At 39.1% G+C, this 22,680-nt stretch overlaps 2 protein-coding genes across 3 annotated transcripts in view; both read left to right on the forward strand.

The window, feature by feature from the left end:
• The window catches only part of gramd2b (GRAM domain containing 2B), a 339,132-nt gene that overhangs the window by 91,756 nt on the left and 224,696 nt on the right, over positions 1–22,680 (forward strand). The window lies entirely within an intron of this gene.
• LOC146980832 (GTPase IMAP family member 8-like) lies at positions 15,676–21,322 on the forward strand. Its single transcript, XM_085788014.1, has 4 exons — positions 15,676–15,694; positions 16,206–16,265; positions 16,716–17,951; positions 18,997–21,322. The coding sequence occupies exons 1-4, from the start codon at positions 15,676–15,678 to the stop codon at positions 21,072–21,074; spliced, it is 3,393 nt and encodes a 1,130-aa protein (XP_085644140.1). The 3' UTR covers positions 21,075–21,322.

Here is a 22,680-nt window from a genome sequence, read left to right on the forward strand (position 1 = left end):
GGTTAGTGCTCAGCCTGAAATTCACAGACATTTTCATTCTAAGTCATTCAAGCTTGACTCTCAAGCTTTCTTGATGTTGACAGTGTGCAGATCATTAACAGACAACAGTCTCTGCAACTGTGTGTGCACTGTGGCCTAGAGGCAGAGTGGAAGTCTAATGACCATGAGGATGTGGGTTCGATTTCGACCTTGGTCAAACATTTGTATGGTGATCACTGCTTGCACTATTTGCTAATTCTGCAACAACGTTCAGTTGCTGTCAGCAGTCACACCATTTCCATTCTTGGAAATGCTTTTTCTAGTTTATGTTAGGCTACTTTGTAAAAAATGTAATTAGTGTGACTGCTGAAGCAGTCACACTATTGTTCTTCTGTTTGGCCATTTTCTTCCGCCTTTTTACGGTCTTCTTCTAGTCCTTCATACTTTGTGCTATTTCAACAATTCATATATCAAAACGTGCAGCTTTTTTTGAACTTTATCGGCATTACTTTTCTCTTTTTAACTATTTATACTTTTTAAAATATTTAACTTTTTCACAAAAAATCTCACATTCATCAAAGTCTCAACCTCTCTTCTTCACAACTCCACTGTAGTGTAGGGGGTAGGGTAACTGCTTGCCAACCCTAAGGTCACTGGTTCGAATCCAAGGGAAGAACTCTTGTTATGTTATGTTGAATTCTGCTCTCCTCCCCCGCCTTCAATTGGTTACAGGTGTTTGTTATCTCCTTGATTACTCATACCAGTTTGCAGCACATCATCACATTACAATGAATGACAACAGTTTTGAAAGCAGTGTGCTCTCTGTAGCCGAGTGGCAGAGTAAAGGTTTAGTGATCATATGGTCATGGGTTCGATTCCTGCCTCAGTCTTTTCACTTCATTGCTTGACTTTTGATTCCAATTATTCAGCTGTCATTGGACAGTCTTTGATTCCTCATAGTATAAAGCTCATTGTAACTCAGGTTCTCTGTGGCCATATGGTTAGTGCTCAGCCTGAAATTCACAGACATTTTCATTCTAAGTCATTCAAGCTTGACTCTCAAGCTTTCTTGATGTTGACAGTGTGCAGATCATTAACAGACAACAGTCTCTGCAACTGTGTGTGCACTGTGGCCTAGAGGCAGAGTGGAAGTCTAATGACCATGAGGATGTGGGTTCGATTTCGACCTTGGTCAAACATTTGTATGGTGATCACTGCTTGCACTATTTGCTAATTCTGCAACAACGTTCAGTTGCTGTCAGCAGTCACACCATTTCCATTCTTGGAAATGCTTTTTCTAGTTTATGTTAGGCTACTTTGTAAAAAATGTAATTAGTGTGACTGCTGAAGCAGTCACACTATTGTTCTTCTGTTTGGCCATTTTCTTCCGCCTTTTTACGGTCTTCTTCTAGTCCTTCATACTTTGTGCTATTTCAACAATTCATATATCAAAACGTGCAGCTTTTTTTGAACTTTATCGGCATTACTTTTCTCTTTTTAACTATTTATACTTTTTAAAATATTTAACTTTTTCACAAAAAATCTCACATTCATCAAAGTCTCAACCTCTCTTCTGCACAACTCCACTGTAGTGTAGGGGTTAGGGTAACTGCTTGCCAACCCTAAGGTCACTAGTTCGAATCCAAGGGAAGAACTCTTGTTATGTTATGTTGAATTCTGCTCTCCTCCCCCGCCTTCAATTGGTTACAGGTGTTTGTTATCTCCTTGATTACTCATACCAGTTTGCAGCACATCATCACATTACAATGAATGACAACAGTCTTGAAAGCAGTGTGCTCTCTGTAGCCGAGTGGCAGAGTAAAGGCTTAGTGATCATATGGTCATGGGTTCGATTCCTGCCTCAGTCTTTTCACTTCATTGCTTGACTTTTGATTCCAATTATTCAGCTGTCATTGGACAGTCTTTGATTCCTCATAGTATAAAGCTCATTGTAACTCAGGTTCTCTGTGGCCATATGGTTAGTGTGTTAGGTGTTGTGCTATTTCAACAATTCATATATCAAAACGTGCAGCTTTTTTTGAACTTTATCGGCATTACTTTTCTCTTTTTAACTATTTATACTTTTTAAAATATTTAACTTTTTCTGCAAATTAAACTCTAGACAAATTATTTTCTCCAGTTTTGTAGCCACACTTGTCTTCTGGCTAAAATTCTGGTCAAAAATGCAAAGAGACTTAGATAATAATTTAAAATATTTTTTAAATGCAGCCAGGGAGCTCTCTGCTCTCATTCAGCCCAATGCTGAGAGTTCTCCACAACATGCCTATGTCTGTGCTCTCTGTGGCAAAGTGGCAGAGTAAAGGTTTATTGATCATGAGGTCATGGGTTCGATTCCTTACTTTTTTTTTTAAGCAGAAGCCAGTGATCCTCTTATCAAAGGTTTTCTTTACCCCTCACATACTGTCTCTGTCTGTAGCCTAGTGGTTAGCTTGCTGGTCTGGAGACCTGAAGGTTGCCGGTTCAAATCTTGCCTCAACAACAATTACAGTGAATTATTTTCCCAGTTGTCCTCTGTTGACTTCTGATAACTTGCTTCATGTTGAAACTGCTGCTCTCAGCCTGAAATTCACAGAAATTTTCATTCTAAGTCATTCAAGCTTGACTCTCAAGCTTTCTTGATGTTGACAGTGTGCAGATCATTAACAGACAACAGTCTCTGCAACTGTGTGTGCACCGTGGCCTAGAGGCAGAGTGGAAGTCTAATGACCATGAGGATGTGGGTTCGATTCTGACCTTGGTCAAACATTTGTATGGTGATCACAGCTTGCACTATTTGTTAATTCTGCAACAGCGTTCAGTTGCTGTCAGCAGTCACACCATTTCCATTCTTGGAAATGCTTTTTCTAGTTATTAGTGTGACTGCTGAAGCAGTCACACTATTGTTCTTCTGTTTGGCCATTTTCTTCCGCCTTTTTACGGTCTTCTTCTAGTCCTTCATACTTTGTGCTATTTCAACAATTCATATATCAAAACGTGCAGCTTTTTTTGAACTTTATCGGCATTACTTTTCTCTTTTTAACTATTTATACTTTTTCAAATATTTAACTTTTTCACAAAAAATCTCACATTCATCAAAGTCTCAACCTCTCTTCTTCACAACTCCACTGTAGTGTAGGGGGTAGGGTAACTGCCTGCCAACCCTAAGATCACTGGTTCGAATCCAAGGGAAGAACTCTTGTTATGTTATGTTGAGTTCTGCTCTCCTCCCCCACCTTCAATTGGTTACAGGTGTTTGTTATCTCCTTGATTACTCATACCAGTTTGCAGCACATCATCACATTACAATGAATGACAACAGTTTTGAAAGCAGTGTGCTCTCTGTAGCCGAGTGGCAGAGTAAAGGTTTAGTGATCATATGGTCATGGGTTCGATTCCTGCCTCAGTCTTTTCACTTCATTGCTTGACTTTTGATTCCAATTATTCAGCTGTCATTGGACAGTCTTTGATTCCTCATAGTATAAAGCTCATTGTAACTCAGGTTCTCTGTGGCCATATGGTTAGTGTGTTAGGTGTTGTGCTATTTCAACAATTCATATATCAAAACGTGCAGCTTTTTTTGAACTTTATCGGCATTACTTTTCTCTTTTTAACTATTTATACTTTTTCAAATATTTAACTTTTTCTGCAAATTAAACTCTAGACAAATTATTTTCTCCAGTTTTGTAGCCACACTTGTCTTCTGGCTAAAATTCTGGTCAAAAATGCAAAGAGACTTAGATAATAATTTTAAATATTTTTTAAATGCAGCCAGGGAGCTCTCTGCTCTCATTCAGCCCAATGCTGAGAATTCTCCACAACTCTGTCTGAAACATGCTTATGTCTGTGCTCTCTGTGGCGAAGTGGCAGAGTAAAGGTTTATTGATCATGAGGTCATGGGTTCGATTCCTTACTTTTTTTTTTAAGCAGAAGCCAGTGATCCTCTTATCAAAGGTTTTCTTTACTCCTCACATACTGTCTCTGTCTGTAGCCTAGTGGTTAGCTTGCTGGTCTGGAGACCTGAAGGTTGCTGGTTCAAATCTTGCCTCAACAACAATTATAGTGAATTATTTTCCCAGTTGTCCTCTGTTGACTTCTGATAACTTGCTTCATGTTGAAACTGCTGCTCTCAGCCTGAAATTCACAGAAATGTTCATTCTAAGTCATTCAAGCTTGACTCTCAAGCTTTCTTGATGTTGACAGTGTGCAGATCATTAACAGACAACAGTCTCTGCAACTGTGTGTGCACTGTGGCCTAGAGGCAGAGTGGAAGTCTAATGACCATGAGGTTGTCGGTTCGATTCTGACCTTGGTCAAACATTTGTATGGTGATCACTGCTTGCACTATTTGCTAATTCTGCAACAGCGTTCAGTTGCTATCAGCAGTCACACCATTTCCATTCTTGGAAATGCTTTTTCTAGTTATTAGTGTGACTGCTGAAGCAGTCACACTATTGTTCTTCTGTTTGGCCATTTTCTTCCGCCTTTTTACGGTCTTCTTCTAGTCCTTCATACTTTGTGCTATTTCAACAATTCATATATCAAAACGTGCAGCTTTTTTTGAACTTTATCGGCATTACTTTTCTCTTTTTAACTATTTATACTTTTTCAAATATTTAACTTTTTCTGATTTTTTTCAGCTTTATAATGTGTGTGTGTTTGAACTTTCCACAACTCTACTCTAGTGTAGTGGTTAGGGTGGCTGCTTGCCAACCCCAAGGTCACTGGTTCAAATCCAGGTTGAGTAGTCTTGTTATGAATTCTGCTCCCCTCCATCACCCTCAATTGGTTACAGGTGGTCGTTAAGAGACGCATTAATTGCTAGTGCCACAGTTTGTAACTTGCTGTTAAGTGCTTTTTAAATCATTTTAATTCACCAAAAAATAGTCACAGGTCACAAAAAAGTCCTCTTCTTTCTTGGTGTGGCTAATTTCTGCACTTTCCTTACCTTTTTTTTTAAGCAGGAGCCAGTGATCCTCTTATTAAAGGTTTTCTTTGCCCCTTAGATACTGTCTCTGCCTGTAGCCTAGTGGTTAGCTTGCTGAGCTGGAGACTTGAAGGTTACTGGTTCAAATCTTGCCTCAACAACAATTATAGTGAATTATTTTCCCAGTCGTCCTCTGTTAACTTCTGATAACTTGCTTCATGTTGAAACTGCTGCTCTCAGCCTGAAATTCACAGACATTTTCATTCTAAGTCATTCAAGCTTGACTCTCAAGCTTTCTTGGTGTTGACACAGTGTGTTTCCAAAAGGTGCAGCTCGTTAACTTCAGAGTGAGACAGAGTGCAGCTCATCAACAGACAACAGTCTTTGCGACAGTGTGTACACTGTGGCCTAGAGGCAAAGTCAAAGTCTTCTGACCATGAGATTGTGGGTTCAATTCCTACCTTGGTCAACCATTTGTATGGTCATCACTGCTTGCACTATTTTCACAAAAGTGTCCTCTACTTACTTGTTGTGGTTAATTTCTGCACTTTCCTTACTGTTTTTTTTTAAAGCAGAAGCCGGTGATCCTCTTATCAAAGGTTTTCTTTGACCCTCACGTACTGTCTCTGTCTGTAGCCTAGTGGTTAGCTTGCTGGTCTGGAGACCTGAAGGTTGCTGGTTCAAATCTTGCCTCAACAACAATTATAGTGAATTATTTTCCCAGTCGTCCTCTGTTGACTTCTGATAACTTGCTTCATGTTGAAACTGCTGCTCTCAGCCTGAAATTCACAGAAATTTTCATTCTAAGTCATTCAAGCTTGACTCTCAAGCTTTCTTGGTGTTGACACAGTGTGTTTCCAAAAGGTGCAGCTCGTTAACTTCAGAGTGAGACAGAGTGCAGCTCATCAACAGACAACAGTCTTTGCAGCAGTGTGTACACTGTGGCCTAGAGGCAAAGTCAAAGTCTTCTGACCATGAGATTGTGGGTTCAATTCCTACCTTGGTCAACCGTTTGTATGGTCATCACTGCTTGCACTATTTTCACAAAAGTGTCCTCTACTTACTTGTTGTGGTTAATTTCTGCACTTTCCTTACTGTTTTTTTTAAGCAGAAGCCAGTGATCCTCTTATCAAAGGTTTTCTTTGCCCCTCACATACTGTCTCTGTCTGTAGCCTAGTGGTTAGCTTGCTGGTTTGGAGACCTGAAGGTTGCTGGTTCAAATCTTGCCTCAACAACAATTATAGTGAATTATTTTCCCAGTCGTCCTCTGTTGACTTCTGATAACTTGCTTCATGTTGAAACTGCTGCTCTCAGCCTGAAATTCACATACATTTTCATTCTAAGTCATTCAAGCTTGACTCTCAAGCTTTCTTGATGTTGACAGTGTGCAGATCATTAACAGACAACAGTCTCTACAACTGTGTGTGCACTGTAGCCTAGAGGCAGAGTGGAAGTCTACTGACCATGAGGTTGTGGGTTCAATTCCGACCTTGGTCAAACATTAGTATGGTGATCACTGCATGCAGTATTTGCTAATTCTGCAACAGCGTTCAGCTGCTTTCAGCAGTCACACCATTTCCATTCTTGGAAATGCTTTTTCTAGTTAGTGTGAATGCTGGAAGCATTCACACTATTGTTATTCGGTTCGGCCATTTTCTGCCTTTCTTTGTCATGTAACTAGTCCTTCATACTTTGTGCTATTTCAACAATTCAAATATCAAAATGTTCAGCCTTTTCTCCAACATCTCCAACAATTTATATTTTTCTCATGAATTTAAGTTCAGACGTTTAGTCTTTCCAATTCTATTAATAGTAGTACAATTACAGGTGGAGCCTAGGACATAGGATGCAGCTTTTAACATGTGTCCTATCTATCTATCTATCTATCTATCTATCTATCTATCTATCTATCTATCTATCTATCTATCTATCTATCTATCTATCTATCTATCTATCTATCTATCTATCTATCTATACCCCTCCCTATTTTTTAACCCCTCTGTCTCCTTTTTTTCTTTCTTTCTTTCTTTCTTTCTTTCTTTCTTTCTTTCTTTCTTTCTTTCTTTCTTTCTTTCTTTCTTTCTTCTACTCCTTCATTTGTATTTTACATAACTTTTTATATCCTTCCCTCTCTATCCATCCATCCATCCATCCATCTACCTCTTTCTATCTATCATCCCCCTCTCTCTTTTTCTTCTTTCTTTCTTTCTTTCTTTCTTTCTTTCTTTCTTTCTTTCTTTCTTTCTTTCTTTCTTTCTTTCTTTCTTTCTTTCTTTCACTCCATTTCTGTCTTTTTACTTCTTTGTTTGTTTGATTGTTTCTTTCTTTCTTTCTATTCCTTTTCTCTTCCTTTGTTTTTACTCCATTTCTTTCTTTCTTTCTTTCTTTCTTTCTTTCTTTCTTTCACTCCATTTCTGTCTTTTTACTTCTTTGTTTGTTTGATTCTTTCTTTCTTTCTACTCCTTTTCTCTTCCTTTGTTTTTACTCCATTTCTTTCTTTCTTTCTTTCTTTCTTTCTTTCTTTCTTTCTTTCTTTCTTTCACTCCATTTCTGTCTTTTTACTTCTTTGTTTGTTTGATTGTTTCTTTCTTTCTATTCCTTTTCTCTTCCTTTGTTTTTACTCCATTTCTTTCTTTCTTTCTTTCTTTCTTTCTTTCTTTCTTTCTTTCTTTCACTCCATTTCTGTCTTTTTACTTCTTTGTTTGATTCTTTCTTTCTTTCTTTCTTTCTTTCTTCTCCTTTTCTCTTCCTTTGTTTTTACTCCATTTCTTTCTTTCTTTCTTTCTTTCTTTCACTCCATTTCTGTCTTTTTACTTCTTTGTTTGTTTGATTCTTTCTTTCTTTCTTTCTTTCTTTCTTTCTGTCCTTTTCTTTTTTCTCTCTTGTTTCAATCTTTCTTTCTTTCTTTCTTTCAACAATTTCTTCAGCTCATTCAGCATTGCTTCCAGCATTCACACCATTTCCATTCTTGGAAATGTTTTTTCTAGTTAGTGTGACTGCTGAAGCAGTCACACTATTGTTCTTCTGTTTGGCCATTTTCTTCCGCCTTTTTACGGTCTTCTTCTAGTCCTTCATACTTTGTGCTATTTCAACAATTCATATATCAAAACGTGCAGCTTTTTTTGAACTTTATCTGCATTACTTTTCTCTTTTTAACTATTTATACTTTTTCAAATATTTAACTTTTTCTGATTTTTTTCAGCTTTATAATGTGTGTGTATTGCGTCTAACGAGGTACAGGTGTTTGTTATCTCCTTGATTACTCATACCAGTTTGCAGCACATCATCACATTACAATGAATGACAACAGTCTTGAAAGCAGTGTGCTCTCTGTAGCCGAGTGGCAGAGTAAAGGTTTAGTGATCATATGGTCATGGGTTCGATTCCTGCCTCAGTCATTTCACATCATTGCTTGACTTTTGATTCCATTTATTCAGCTGTCATTGGACAGTCTTTGATTCCTAATAGTATAAAGCTCATTGTAACTCAGGTTCTCTGTGGCCATATGGTTAGTGTGTTAGGTGTTGTGCTATTTCAACAATTCATATATCAAAACGTGCAGCTTTTTTTGAACTTTATCGGCATTACTTTTCTCTTTTTAACTATTTATACTTTTTCAAATATTTAACTTTTTCTGCAAATTAAACTCTAGACAAATTATTTTCTCCAGTTTTGTAGCCACACTTGTCTTCTGGCTAAAATTCCGGTCAAAAATGCAAAGAGACTTAGATAATAATTTTAAATATTTTTTAAATGCAGCCAGGGAGCTCTCTGCTCTCATTCAGCCCAATGCTGAGAGTTCTCCACAACTCTGTCTGTAGTCCAGTTGGTAAGGTGGCCGCTCCCCAACCCCAAGGTCACTAGTTCGAATCCAGGCTGAGCAATCTTGTTATGTGATGTTGAATTCTGCTCCCCTCCCCCACCCTCAATTGGTTACAGGTGTTCGTTAAGAGACGCATTAATTGCTTCTGCCACCGTTTGCAGCACATCATCACATTACAATGGCAACATGCTTATGTCTGTGCTCTCTCTGGCGAAGTGGCAGAGTAAAGGTTTATTGATCATGAGGTCATGGGTTCGATTCCTTACTTTTTTTTTAAGCAGAAGCCAGTGATCCTCTTATCAAAGGTTTTCTTTACCCCTCACATACTGTCTCTGTCTGTAGCCTAGTGGTTAGCTTGCTGGTCTGGAGACCTGAAGGTTGCTGGTTCAAATCTTGCCTCAACAACAATTATAGTGAATTATTTTCCCAGTCGTCCTCTGTTGACTTCTGATAACTTGCTTCATGTTGAAACTGCTGCTCTCAGCCTGAAATTCACAGAAATTTTCATTCTAAGTCATTCAAGCTTGACTCTCAAGCTTTCTTGATGTTGACAGTGTGAAGATCATTAACAGACAACAGTCTCTGCAAATGTGTGTGCACTGTGGCCTAGAGGCAGAGTGGAAGTCTAATGACCATGAGGTTGTGGGTTCGATTCCGACCTTGGTCAAACATTTGTATGGTGATCACTGCTTGCACTATTTGCTAATTCTGCAACAGCTTTCAGTTGCTATCAGCAGTCACACCATTTCCATTCTTGGAAATGCTTTTTCTAGTTCTCCTTCATCTTCCGGACGATTTTCGATTCGCTACTAGTCCTGCAACTCGAAGAGTTGCAGGACATATTATATATCAAAATGTGCGTCCTGATCGGGATCACTGTGCTATTACTTTTCTCAACAGTTTACGAATTTTTCGCGACATAGTCGCGAAAAACTGCGCAAAAATTTTGCATGTAAGTCAATGGGACGGGCGGAAAAAAAAGACCGAAAAAGACCAATCATTGGAGTTTAACAAACGTCTACTGCTCAGGCATACTTTCACCTAGAGACTCCATTTAAACTTTAAACAGTAGACACAAGTCTTGTGTATTGTCGTATTACTCCACGTTTTGATAGGTCATATAGTTTTTGATCAATCCCTGATCAATGACCATGATCATTTTTGGAGAAATTATGAGATTATAATGGGTGTGTATTGGACAGAATGTTCGTGTCAGAGTGCGTGACATCATCGGTTAGAGTGGGAGAGAGTGAAGAAACATTCTGTATTTTTTCTGGATAAACTGTCAGCACGGCCACAATTTACACTCTACAGACATAATTTTTTCAGAATTTGTAAGACAAACTTGTTATCTCTCATGTCATGTGCTCAAAATATCAGAGAGACTTACAGAATTGACAGAATCAGCCTCTGAGTGCGGCCACGTCTGTCCCTGCTCCTCATTGAGTCCAATACAAATATTTTCTGAGAGGAGCAGAACGGCCTGATGTTTTAAAACTGCCAGCGTCGCCAAAATATTTACTGTAGAAACACCAAATCGTACCGAAATTTTCAGTAAGTCCTTAGAGCAACGTTGATCTGTGTTTTGTTCTGATAGGAGTTACCGTTTTCTCATGCTAAGCCTAATTGTGAGACCGGTTTAGAGGCAGAAAATGGCTCTTTTTCTCCACGTTTCTGTCTGTCTCAGCCTGCGGGGGCCCCTATCGCCGTGGTAACCTCTTTGATCCTCAGGCCAGAGCTCGTTAACTTCATAAACAATCCACCTGGCGCTCGTTTAAATGTTTATAAACACAGACACAGCTAAATCAGACTGACACAGGATGCAGCTCATAGTCACACACACACACAGACTCTAGAACCAGCTTCATGTGATTACAGTTACACACACACACACACACACACACACACCTACACACACACACACACACACACACACACACACACACACACACACACACACACACACAGACACACACACACACACACACAGTTAACCTAATGTGATTACAGCTCCTCCATATCAGTGCTTATAGAAAGATGATCATGTGTCTGTCTGATCAGCTCTGTCTTGACCTTAAGATCGTGGGTTTGATTCCCATGTTGACAGAGATGGCACAACCCGCAGTAGCTCCCGTGGCCCATTCAAAATTTCCCGAGAGGAAATTTTCTAGTTGTTAAATGTTCTTCTTTGGCAATATCTGCATTTTTTCATTGCTATAATATTTTTGTGTATTTGATTAGGCCTACATTTACGCGCTGATCATTAAACGAACAAATCAGAGGTTACTCAGCAGAACTCAGTACTTGAGTAGCTTTTTCACCAAGTACTTTCTACTCTTACTCAAGTAAATATTTGAATGGCTACTTTTTACTTTTACTTGAGATACATTATTCTAAAGTAACTATACTCTTACTTGAGTACAATTTTTGGCTACTCTACCCACCTCTGCACCGGAGGTTACCACAATAAACCTGCCACATAGAAAAATACTAAAATAAAAGCTAAAATGGCTCCTACAACACCAATATTGGCAGATTCGCCAGTGGCGCCCTGTGCTCTTCACAGATGAGAGCAGGTTCACACTGAGCACATGTGACAGACGTGACAGAGTCTGGAGACGCCATGGAGAACGTTATGCTGTCTACCGGCCTGCCCTCCCTTCCCATGAACCAGTGAACCAGTCTGCCATCCTGTCCTCCCATTAAGCTGGCCTGCTCTCCCTGCCTCCCTTGCCTACCAGAAGCTTCCTTCTTCAGCGTTGTTAACATTTCCATGTTTCCCACATTCTCTGTTATAAACTGTTTTCTTGTCTGTAACATCTATTGCACGTCTGTCCGTCCTGGGTGAGGGATCCCTCCTCTGTTGCTCACCCTGAGGTTTCTCCTGGTTTTCCCTGTTAAAAAGGGTTTTCCATGGAGTTTTTCCTCAGTCAATGTGAGGGTCTAAGGGCAGAGGATGTTGTTATGATGCCATGTAAAGCCCTTTGAGACAAACTGTTTGTAAAAACCGGCTATACAAATAAAATTGCCTTGCCTTGCCTTGCAACATCCTCCAGCATGACCTGCTTGGTTTGGTGGTGGGTCAGTAACGGTGTGGGGAGGCATGGTCTTGTCTGGAGTAATTTTCACTGACGTTGGAGCAGCCTGCAATGTGATTTTCCACTTTTATTTTGAGAATGGTTCTGAATCCAGACCACCATTTTTATGTTATTTTGTTCTCAACGCACTCTACTATATATTGAATAATGATTTTCAATTGCAATATTTCATGAATTGAGATCTAAGATGTGTTGTTTAAGTGTTCCCTTTATTTTTTTGAGCAGTGTACAAAGTGCAGCCAAACACCAGGCTACAGAGAAAGGAACAGCAGAGTTACTCTGACAGCTCAGTCAGCTGCAGCAGCAGGTGAACCGGCTGCAGAAGCGATGTCCTTTTTTTCTTTTTCTTTTCACCGTCCTTACAGGCAGATGTCCGTCATAGGGACTGCGCTGCATAACTGGCACATACTTTTTTTTTGTCTCAAAAAATCTTTATTGATAGAAATAGCATACAAAGTGCATACAAACAACAGCCGGGGGGGGGGGGGTGCTATTAAATAAATACAGAGAATCAAGCGCACAAATTATATGTTTTCATAGCTTTCTTATTATTTGATTCACAGATACTTTGGATGTACTGTTACGTTTCCCATATGCCACAAAATGGGTTAGAGTGACTAAATTTAGCTTTGTGTATGTGGTATCTCTTCAATATTAAGTTTATGACAGTTCTTTCTGTGTTTTACTTTTGTTGTCATGGACACCAGAAGTATATTGTTTTACTGTAATCTAGAAATAAATCTGAGTCAATCTTCAATGTGATGTAATGCATTACTTCTTTCCAGAAGGTGGCAGTGGAGTGACAGTGCCAAAACAGGTGCATCACAGTTTGAGGCTCAGACTCACACAGAGAACAGTTCACACATAAATCTTTCTTAATTTTTTAACAAATAATGTTTGGCAGGGTAGTATCTACGAATTAGTTTGTAAGACACTTCTACTTTATTTGTAATTACATTTTTGTATGGGAAGTTCCATATGGATCCAGTTCAATCCATTATAAATATTTGACCAGTACCAAACACATGGGGTATCAGTTTGAAACAATGATATGATGAGACAATTCCTTTTTTTAGTTTTGACAGAGAAACACATATGCCCCCCTAGTGTTAATATGGGGTCTAAGGAGGACAAACTGGTTTTCCAGCACCTCCTAATAGAGTTAGAATACCAGAGGAAACGGCATCCATAACAATTGTAAAGTCTTTTGGAGTAACAGGAACATTATGATTGAAGGAATTTGGTGTACTTTAGCAGATATCCATTATCATTGAGTAGCTGGGTACCAAAAATATGTTATTATCAAACCAGGAATTAAGAAATAGTAAAATATTTTAAGTTGTGTATGCCAACAGCATTTGCTTATGAAAGTTTGATAGAATTAGGGGAGGTTTTTCTTTTTAATAATCATATAATAGTAGGATATTCAAGGCCTCCAATGGTAGAAAAATAACTGATACAGTCAGTGCTCCAGTGCAAATTTTTGCTGCAAAATATGACTGAAGGCACAAGTGGAAGTCTGTGTGTCAACACGCCCCCATGTGTTGACGACGTAAGGAGCTCCAGACTGCCCCTAAATGGAGGCATTTTGCCCCTAAAATTTAATACAGTCAGTGCAAATAAATATTTCATCTACTTGCGCATGTGCAACAGTAAAATTGGCTTTTTTTTTTTAACACTGGTGAAACATGGGGGGTAACTCAAAAACTGGAATGTGCCATTACAAGTGTCAGCCCAATGTGTGTGAGGATCATGAATGAAAAGAAAATGTGAATATATCCCTGTCTGCAGCCTTTGCAAAATGGATATGGCGTACCACAGTGTTTTTCTAAATTAATAATCGTTAGACTAATTGATTAATCAAGAAATAGTCAAAAGATTAATCGGGAGAAAAATAATCGTTTAGGACAGCCCTAACTGTAATAGTATGGTAGCCTTTTAGAAATCAATGAATAAATCCCAGTTGGAATAAAGACAAGGAGGTCAGAAAGCACTGAAATGCAGAAGAGATGAGAAAACAGTCAGGACGAGGGCAGACATCTCACTCTTTCTTTCTCTAACACCCTGCAATCCGCTCATTTTCTACTGTGAGTATCAAGGTGTGTAAAATTTGTTTTTCTGAAATCATTTTCCCATGTTTCCGTGGGGTGTGTGCAGTGAGTTTACAGGGTGACCGACCGTCTCTCTATGTCCAGCAGGTGGAACTTTACCATAATGAATGCTCCAGTCCACACATCACTCCCTGCTGCACTTTTTATGTTTTTGTGTATTATTATTATTTTTCCCACCTTTTTGTCAGTGTTTGAGTTATTTAAAGAATTTAGCGACTGAACGTTGTAAAGGTAGTTTGTGGCTCTTGGTAGACCTAATATTAATTACCCTGCTTTATCACACTCAACTGTTTGGTTCAAAGAGAAAGTGTGTTCAAATCTCAATTTGTTTTCTGCCTTTGCTCTTAACCAATGATTCCATTCCGATTCCAACAGAGGAGCTCACCAGCAGCTTCTTGACTCTTACGGGGGGATATTTTCTCCAGTGTTACACCTAAAATGTTAATATGACCACCATGGTCCTTCTGTTTCTCTATATGACACATATTGTGATGATGATCGGATCTTCAAACACTTGAATATTAATTGTAATATGTTAACTTTGGGAAAAAATTTACCTGAAACTCTTCTAACCTTATCTCGCCCGACCTTTGAACACTCCCTCCAACACACTTTTTGTTTGCTTTATTAGACTGCTGCTACCGTTATCAGGTAGATGACCTCAAAGAGTTCAGAATTAGTGATGGAGCAGCAACAAATTCAACTGGGAAGGAAACACAAGTAAAACTTTACTCAGAATAGAAGCCATTATTGTACATCAAAAAGTGATTATTGATCATTCACAGGTGAGTGTCCAGATCAATTTTTGGAAGATAAACTGATTTGAAATAATTTTAAGTGCTTTGCTCATGCTTTATGTCTTTGTCTGTGGACAGGTATATATTAGTTACACCTCACCCCACAATTTCCTATACAATAAGGTATTGATTAATAGTGAAAACTAATTTCAGAATGTCTTCTTGTTGATGGGTGCTGTGTCTGGTTAGAAAGGGTAATTTGTTTAGCCAGCTGGTACTCGGCTGAATATCTGGTTCCCTGAAGATATAGCCTAGCCTAATTTCGGCTGGTCTGAGACCTTTATCCAGCAAGAGAGAGCTTTTTGGATTGAGTGTGGGTTTTAAAAACTTAATTGAAGTGTTTTGTCTGTGATCCTGACAAAGTTTTAATGGTTTTTATCTTGGCACACCAGCCGTTATCCTGCCATTTTAGATTCCACTTGAGAGTTAAATATTAACAGGAACAGAAAATGTCTCCCTGAGTCAATGTTTGTTTGTTTTGGCATTAGAAATAAAACCTGAACTAAAATGACCCTTTTTCTATAAAAAGTGTTCTATGTGGGGCGGTGCGTGGCGCAGTGGTTAAAGCGGCCATGTAGAGGCTACAGTCCTCTAAGCAGGTGTCCCCGGTTCGAGTCCCACGTCGGGCAGACCTTTCCTGCATGTCATTCCCCCTCTCTCTGCCTCCCCCTTTCCTGTCTATCTCTACTGTGCTATTAAATTTTTTTTAAAAAGGCGAAAAAGCCAAAAAATATACTTTATTTATTTTTATGTGTTGCAACTCGTTCCCTACCGCCGGGACAAATTTCTCCCTGGCTGAGACCAATAAAGTTACCTTAACCTTCATCTTAATAATGAATAATTTTGTTTGAGTGTGTAAACAGCAGATTTGAGTGTGACGGAAGCTAAACTCTATTTTCACCTCCCTCCAGGTGAATTAGTCCTGATTTCCTCAGAGCTCACAATGGCAGCTGCAGCACCAGGTGAGTCAGTGAAGCATCATTGTAGCTGGATGGAAAATAATGTGATAATTTGGTTCCACTAATCACAGATCTGACACCTGTAACTACAGTAACAGATCATAAGCCTACTCTCAGTCATAAGCCTACTCTCAGTATAATTATTTGTGTTACATATCTGGAGCACTTTTATTCTCAAAGGGGACAGAGACTATATGATTTTATCTTTTCTACTGATGGAATCAGTGCAGTCAATCGGCATCTCCTTACATAGGCTATTACATTCATCTTTTTTGGGTAATGATATGAGCCACCTTTTTACAGCCACACCCGTGTTGGATACTCAGTTGAGGAAAAAATTAGAAAAAGAAAAGCCTTCAGAAGAGGAAAATAACAATTTCTAATGAGACATTGGACCACTCTATAATTTTTAAGTAAAGAAATATACACTCAGTTTAGTTGCAGCCCTGATCTTTACATACCTATTTAACTTACTATTTAAAATATTGAATGACTGTGTATTTTGTGTCCTTAGTCACAGATGAAGATGAACCTCTTAAGCGCAGCAGCAGCTTTGAATTTCTGCCACCTAACAGTGAGTCAAATTTAACTGAACCACAGTGGTGTTTATAATAATATAATAAGTGCATCAATGATGGTCTATTTCCATTATTACTGGATTTTAGCAGCTGGACAATATGAGGACTCTATTTTTTTTTTAATGATTAAATATTCAAGATTTTATCAACAAAATATGTAGTCCTTCCACTTCTCACAAAAACTACATTAATTGAATTGCATTTGAATGAATGTAAACAACAGCAAAAGCTATGGACTTTCAGAATCCATTTTATTTTATTTTAGTACACCAATAAGTATATAAAACTCAAATAAATTGATGTTACGTTTAATCCCAGACAAAGGCTTTAAGATAACTCCAATTTAAATTTTGCAACCCTAATTAGACTTGATGTTGCATTTTATAGAGACCCAGCACAAGCAATGTCACCAATTCTCATTCGGGTTGAATTAATTTTCTTTTCAGTGTCTGAGCTGAGGGTTGTTCTGCTGGGGAACAGCTGGTCTGAGAGGAGTTCAGTGGGGAACTTCATACTGAGAGAGAACAAGTTCAACACTGAAGAAGAACCAGACTGTTTTCAGAGAGTCAGTGGACAGTGGAAGGAGAAAGAAATAGTCCTCATCAACTCTCCAGATCTGCTGCATCGTAATATCTCTGAAGACAAACTGACAGAGTTTATAAAGGACTGTGTGAGTCTCTCTGATCCTGGACCTCATGTGTTCCTGCTGGTTCTACAGCCTCAAGACTTCACTGAGGAACAGAGACTGAGGCTCTGTAGAGTCCCGACACTCTTCAGTGATCAATCATTTGATCATTCACTGGTTCTGATATCAACACCCAGAGAGGAGAGTTCAGGTGAAAACTACATGAACCATCCACCATTAAAACACATGATCAGAATCTGTAGATACAGATACTTGAAGGAGGAGAACCTTGAACTTCCAGAGCTGTTAACACGAATGGGTCAAATTGTGAAAGAAAACAATGGACATGTGAGCTGTGATGTTTTTGATGATCAGGATTCAGGTTTAACTAAGACTCCAAAGTCTGACCCCATGAAACCAGCTCTAAACCTGGTTCTGTGTGGGAGGAGAGGAGCAGGGAAGACTTCAGCAGCTGAGGCCATTTTAGGTCAGAAAGAACTTAATTCAGTCTCCAGCTCATCTAAGTGTGTTAAACATCAGGGAGAGGTGTGTGGACGTCAGGTTTCCCTGGTGGAGCTTCCTGCCTTGTATGGAAAACCTCAGGAGGAAGTGATGGAGGAATCACTCAGGTGTATCTCCCTCTGTGATCCTGAGGGCGTCCATGGCTTCATCCTGGTCCTACCTGTGGGTCCCCTCACTGATGAAGACAAAGGAGAGTTACAGACCATCCAGAACACATTCAGCTGTAGAGTCAATGACTTCACCATGATCCTGTTCACTGTGGAGTCAGATCCTACAGCTCCAGATGTTGTTAACTTTGTAACTCAAAGCAAACACATCCAGGAGCTCTGTCAGAGATGTGGAGGAAGATCTGTTGTTGTCAACATCAAGGACAAACAGCAGATCCCTGAGCTGTTGGACACTGTGGACAAGATGAGAGCTGACAAAGACAAACCATCCTGCTACACAACTGAGACGTTTGCACGTGTGCAAATAGAAAAAAACATCCAATTGCAGACTGAACTGCAGGAGTGGAGAACAAAGGTCGTAGTCAGTGGTAAGTACTGGTAGTGGTAGACATTATCACGTGTCCAAATAGAAAAGATTATACAACAAGGAAAACACATCACAAAGCTACAGGCTGAACTCAAGGATCGGATGGCAAAGGTATAGTCAATTGACCTATGGCTAAGCCACGCCCCCAAACACGATGAGCCAATCACAGTGCGCATAGCTCGCCCATACACTCGGACATTCTCTGCTTCCACGTCCATTGAAATGCATTGCAGTTAGTCAGTTTTCATTCGTTTTTATATGTTTTTTCTTGACATTTTAAGTTTAAAATGGTTTAAATGTGGTCAAACGGTGTGCATGGGGTACATGCAACTCCGGCACTAGGTATCCCGAGAGGCTGGGTGATGGGGTGGATTTTTTTTAACCTTTTCCTAAGCCACATCTCAACCGAGAGAAGTGTCTGCTGCAGTAGACCACAACACCAACTAAACGTGGATAAACTTAACAAGGATGTCTACATCTGCTCTAAGTTAAGTCAACAACGTATTTGAGGCAACATATTGTCAGAGATGTTTGGATGTTAGCCAGCATCACAACTAGCATAAAGCCCGCTAGCTTAATGCTAACGTATAATGCAAAACTCCATAGACAGGCTAACAGAAGTTATCCCGTCGCTATCTGCGTTTCGCGGCAAACGGCAGCCATAGCAGTAAAGTAAAGTTAAGTTTTGGTGACTTCGAGATGATATTTAATCTTTCTGTCTCCAAAAACCATCAATTGCCTCCTGTGAAATGTTTCCTACTGTGACAGCTGTTGCCATAGCAACTGTCACCGAATGTTGACTGTTTGTCCGAGTGAGTGGAGGTGGCGGGGCTTAGCCAGAGGTCAATTGAATGTCATGTGAAAAATCACATATGAATAATTGAGCGCTGTTGTGTTTGCATAGTAATAACAGAGGCTGTAACTAAGAACAGAGAAGACAAAAGGAAATTGTATACACACATTCACCCAATGTTTTTATCCAATGCCGTTTATATCATGTTCAAAGTGTCAACATTTAAAGTGACTCCATATCCTCCATTTCACAGGTGATGATGACAAGCAAAGCTCAGACTTTTTCAGGATTGTGCTGATAGGGAAGACTGGAAGTGGGAAGAGTTCTTCAGGAAACACCATTCTGGGAAGAGAAGAGTTTAAAGCTGAACTGAGTCCAACATCTGTCACCAGGTTTTGTCAGAAAGCTCAGGGTGAAGTGGACGGTCGTCCTGTTGTTGTGGTCGACACTCCTGGTCTGTTTGACACAAACTTGTCCCATGAAGAGGTTAATGATGAGATGGTGAAATGTATCAGTCTTCTGGCTCCAGGTCCACATGTCTTCCTGTTGGTGGTACAGATCGGAAGATTCACAGCAGAGGAGAAGGAGACACTGAAACTCATCAAGAAAGTCTTTGGGAAGAATTCAGAGTCATTCACCATCATTCTGTTAACTGGAGGAGATAAACTGGAACATGAGGAGCTGTCCATTGATAAGTTCATTGAAAAATGTGATGATTCCTTTAAGAAGTTAATTTCTGACTGTGGAGAAAGATGCCATGTGTTTGACAACTATAATAAACAAAATTGTACACAAGTCAAAGAGCTGATAAAGAAGATCGACACCATGGTGAAGAGAAATGGAGGAAGCTGCTTCACTAATGAGATGCTGCAAGAGGCTGAAGCAGCAATACAGAAAGAAATGGAGAAGATCCTGAAGGAGAAGGAGGAAGAGATGAAGAGAGAGAAGGAGGAACTAGAAAGAAAACATGAGGAAGAAAAGAAGGACATGAAAAAAAGAATGGAAGAACAGAGAGCAGAAATTGAACGAGAAAGAGACCTGAGAGACAAACAACTCAAGGAAATTGAGGAAAAGATAAAGAAGGAACGTGAAGAGAAACAGCGAGAACAGGAAAAGAGAGAAGAAGAAGACAGGAAGAAGAAAGACCAGGAAGAAATCCAACGACAAAAGTGGGTACAAAAAATAAGATCTGAATCAAAGTCAAAGGAAACCATTAACAGAGAGCTGGAGGAGAGTAAAGAGGAGATGGAAAAACAACAGGAGGCCTGGGAGAAGACACAAAACGAGTGGTGGGAAAAACGAAAACAAGAAGATGAACAGAGACGACAGGAAGAACAAACAAGACTCAGAAAACTCCAAGAAGAATATGAACAAGAAAGGGAAAAATCTGAAAACAAAAGAAAAGAAGAGGAACAAATGAGAAGAGAACAGGAAGAGAAGGAGCGTAAAGAATTAGAGGAAAAGTATAAAACAGAAATGGAGACGATGAAGAAGAAGTACGAGGAGGAGGCCAGAAAACAAGCTGAAGAATTCAATGAGTTCAAAGAGAAAAAGGAGGAGGACTTTGCAGCTCAGATAGACAAATACAAGAAGGAAGTGATGGATCTGAAGCAACAGAATAAGAAAAACATGGAGGAGAAACAGAGAGAATATAAAAACCTACAGGATCTCTCAGAACACAAAGAAAAAACTCTAAAACAATGTATGGATGAATTGCATGGCAAACATAAAGAAGAGATGAGTGAGTTGGTTCTGCAACTTCTTTCTGAAAAGACAGAAAACAGGAAAGAAATAAAGATGATGCAGAAAACACAGAAAAAAGAGGTGGACAATCTTCTAAAAGAACATTCACTTGAAAACAAAAGAAAAGAGGAGGAACAACTGGAAATATTCACTGAAAAACACAGAGAAGAAATTAAATTATTGGACAAAGAACTTGTGGACCAAAGTAAAACAGATCAGAGAAAGGCTGAGTTGTCCAACAAACAGGAGCAAGAAATTAAAGAGTGGAAAATGAAGTTTTTGACCCAACAGAGACAAAAGCAGAAGGAAGAACTAGACGAACTACAGAAAGAACACAAGAAAGAACTGAGAAGGCTAGAACAGAAACTTTTGAGAAAAGATAAAGAAAATGAGAGAGAAAAAATTGACAAGTTGCAGAAGAAACACAAAGAAGAGATGAATGAGACGAAAATTGAAATAATGACCCAAGATAAAGACAGTGACAGGCAAGAACTGGAGGAACTGCAGAACCAACATGAGAAAGACATGAATGAACTGATAGAGAAGATTCAGATGCCTAATGAGCAGCTGCCCTGTTACGTTTCATGAGCAAAAGATCTAGGAAAAAAAACAAATAACATTAAGTTATCACTTTGGTAGTAGAGGATCATTGTAGTACACAAGTCCCACCACAGACGGTTACCTCCGCTCCAGATGTGCAGAACAAGAATGTCCAGGATGTGACCTTTTATTTAACGTGCAGGTGATGAAGATTTTCCTTCCCCCAACTCATCATGAATTGCTTTGAGATATCACAGGAGTTATATCCAGTTGCCCCATCACACTTCAGCCCAACAGTTTCCAACCTTTCTCCACCCAGCTACGTCCCACCTGGAGAATAAGGACTCTTGTGTCAGGCTGCTGTTCATTGACTTTATCTGAGGTTTTAAAACAAGTCAACCCCCAAAACCTGATGATGAAGCTGAATCAGGAAGACCAGGAAAATAAAGGAGGTGATATCATTGACCTTGGAAAGACACACGTTGACCACACACCTCTGACCCTCAGAGACAGAGGGTCAGCAGACGCAGGAGGTCATGGGGATAAAGATCGACTGGACTTTGAATAGTCACTACTGTAGATAGGCTACATTATATTTATGGGAATTGGTTTGCTATCAAAATTTTATCTGTACAAAAACGGTTTTTACTTGCTTGAATTGATCGGACAGTTTATTAATGACATGCAAAACAACTTAGTGTTGGTAAGTGTAGTGTTTTACGTGTAGTGTTTTACTGTATGTGATGTTATTGTGAAATGGTCCTAGCCTTTCATTGTGAAATGGTCCTAGCCTTTCATTTTGAAAGTGTTCATATTCCTTCATGAGTGAAAATAATGTGTGAATGAAGTGTGCACTGTACATCCAGTAGATGACTAGAACCTGCTGGGTTGAATTACAGTAAAATAATTCTTTCATTTGCTCTGCGGCCTGTATGTTGTAACCCTTATATGTACACTTGCAGTGCAGTGCACCAGAAATATGAGTTATAATACTCTGTTGGAAGATGTGAGATGTAATGGATATATAATGGATAATAACAGGTGTAAGGATGTATGTTGCTCTCACTTGACTATTGTAATGAGAAATCTAATGTTTGAAATGTCAGAATATTGTAATTTGAGTTTGTAAATTTTAGATACAGAAGCAATTCTGACAGCAGACAGAGCACTCCATGCCTTCACTACTGTATTTTTTTAAAAAACTGTTTTTATCAGATAAAGGCTTCGTTCAAGTGGAACCACAGTCTGGGACCTGTAACATTTATGTTTGTTTTTGCTGATTTTGTCAATGATTAACAGTGTGTATTGCCTAACTGCAAATTCTCTCTCTCTCTTTCTCAATTCAATTCAAATTCGCTTTATTGGCATGAATGTGACAAGAACTATGTTGCCAAAGCATCAAGACTCTCTCTCTCAAAAAACTCATCCAGAAGGAAAATGGTGTGTCAACAGTGGGGAGATGTCTTTATTTAATGCTATAACATACAGGCACAGATTTGTATTCACACATAGGCCTACAGAAATGTAGCCTAATGTATTCATGTTTAAACGTCTGTTTTCCTGTGACTCCTTATAGAAAACAAATAGGCCTACATTTGTATAGATCAGAAGGATAAGACAAGAAAAAGTCAGGAAGCTAAAGACAAAAAATTAT

This window comes from Trachurus japonicus, chromosome 9, assembly GCF_045865225.1.
Source record: "Trachurus japonicus isolate A0001 chromosome 9, Traja_1.0".
NCBI lineage: Eukaryota > Metazoa > Chordata > Actinopteri > Carangiformes > Carangidae > Trachurus > Trachurus japonicus.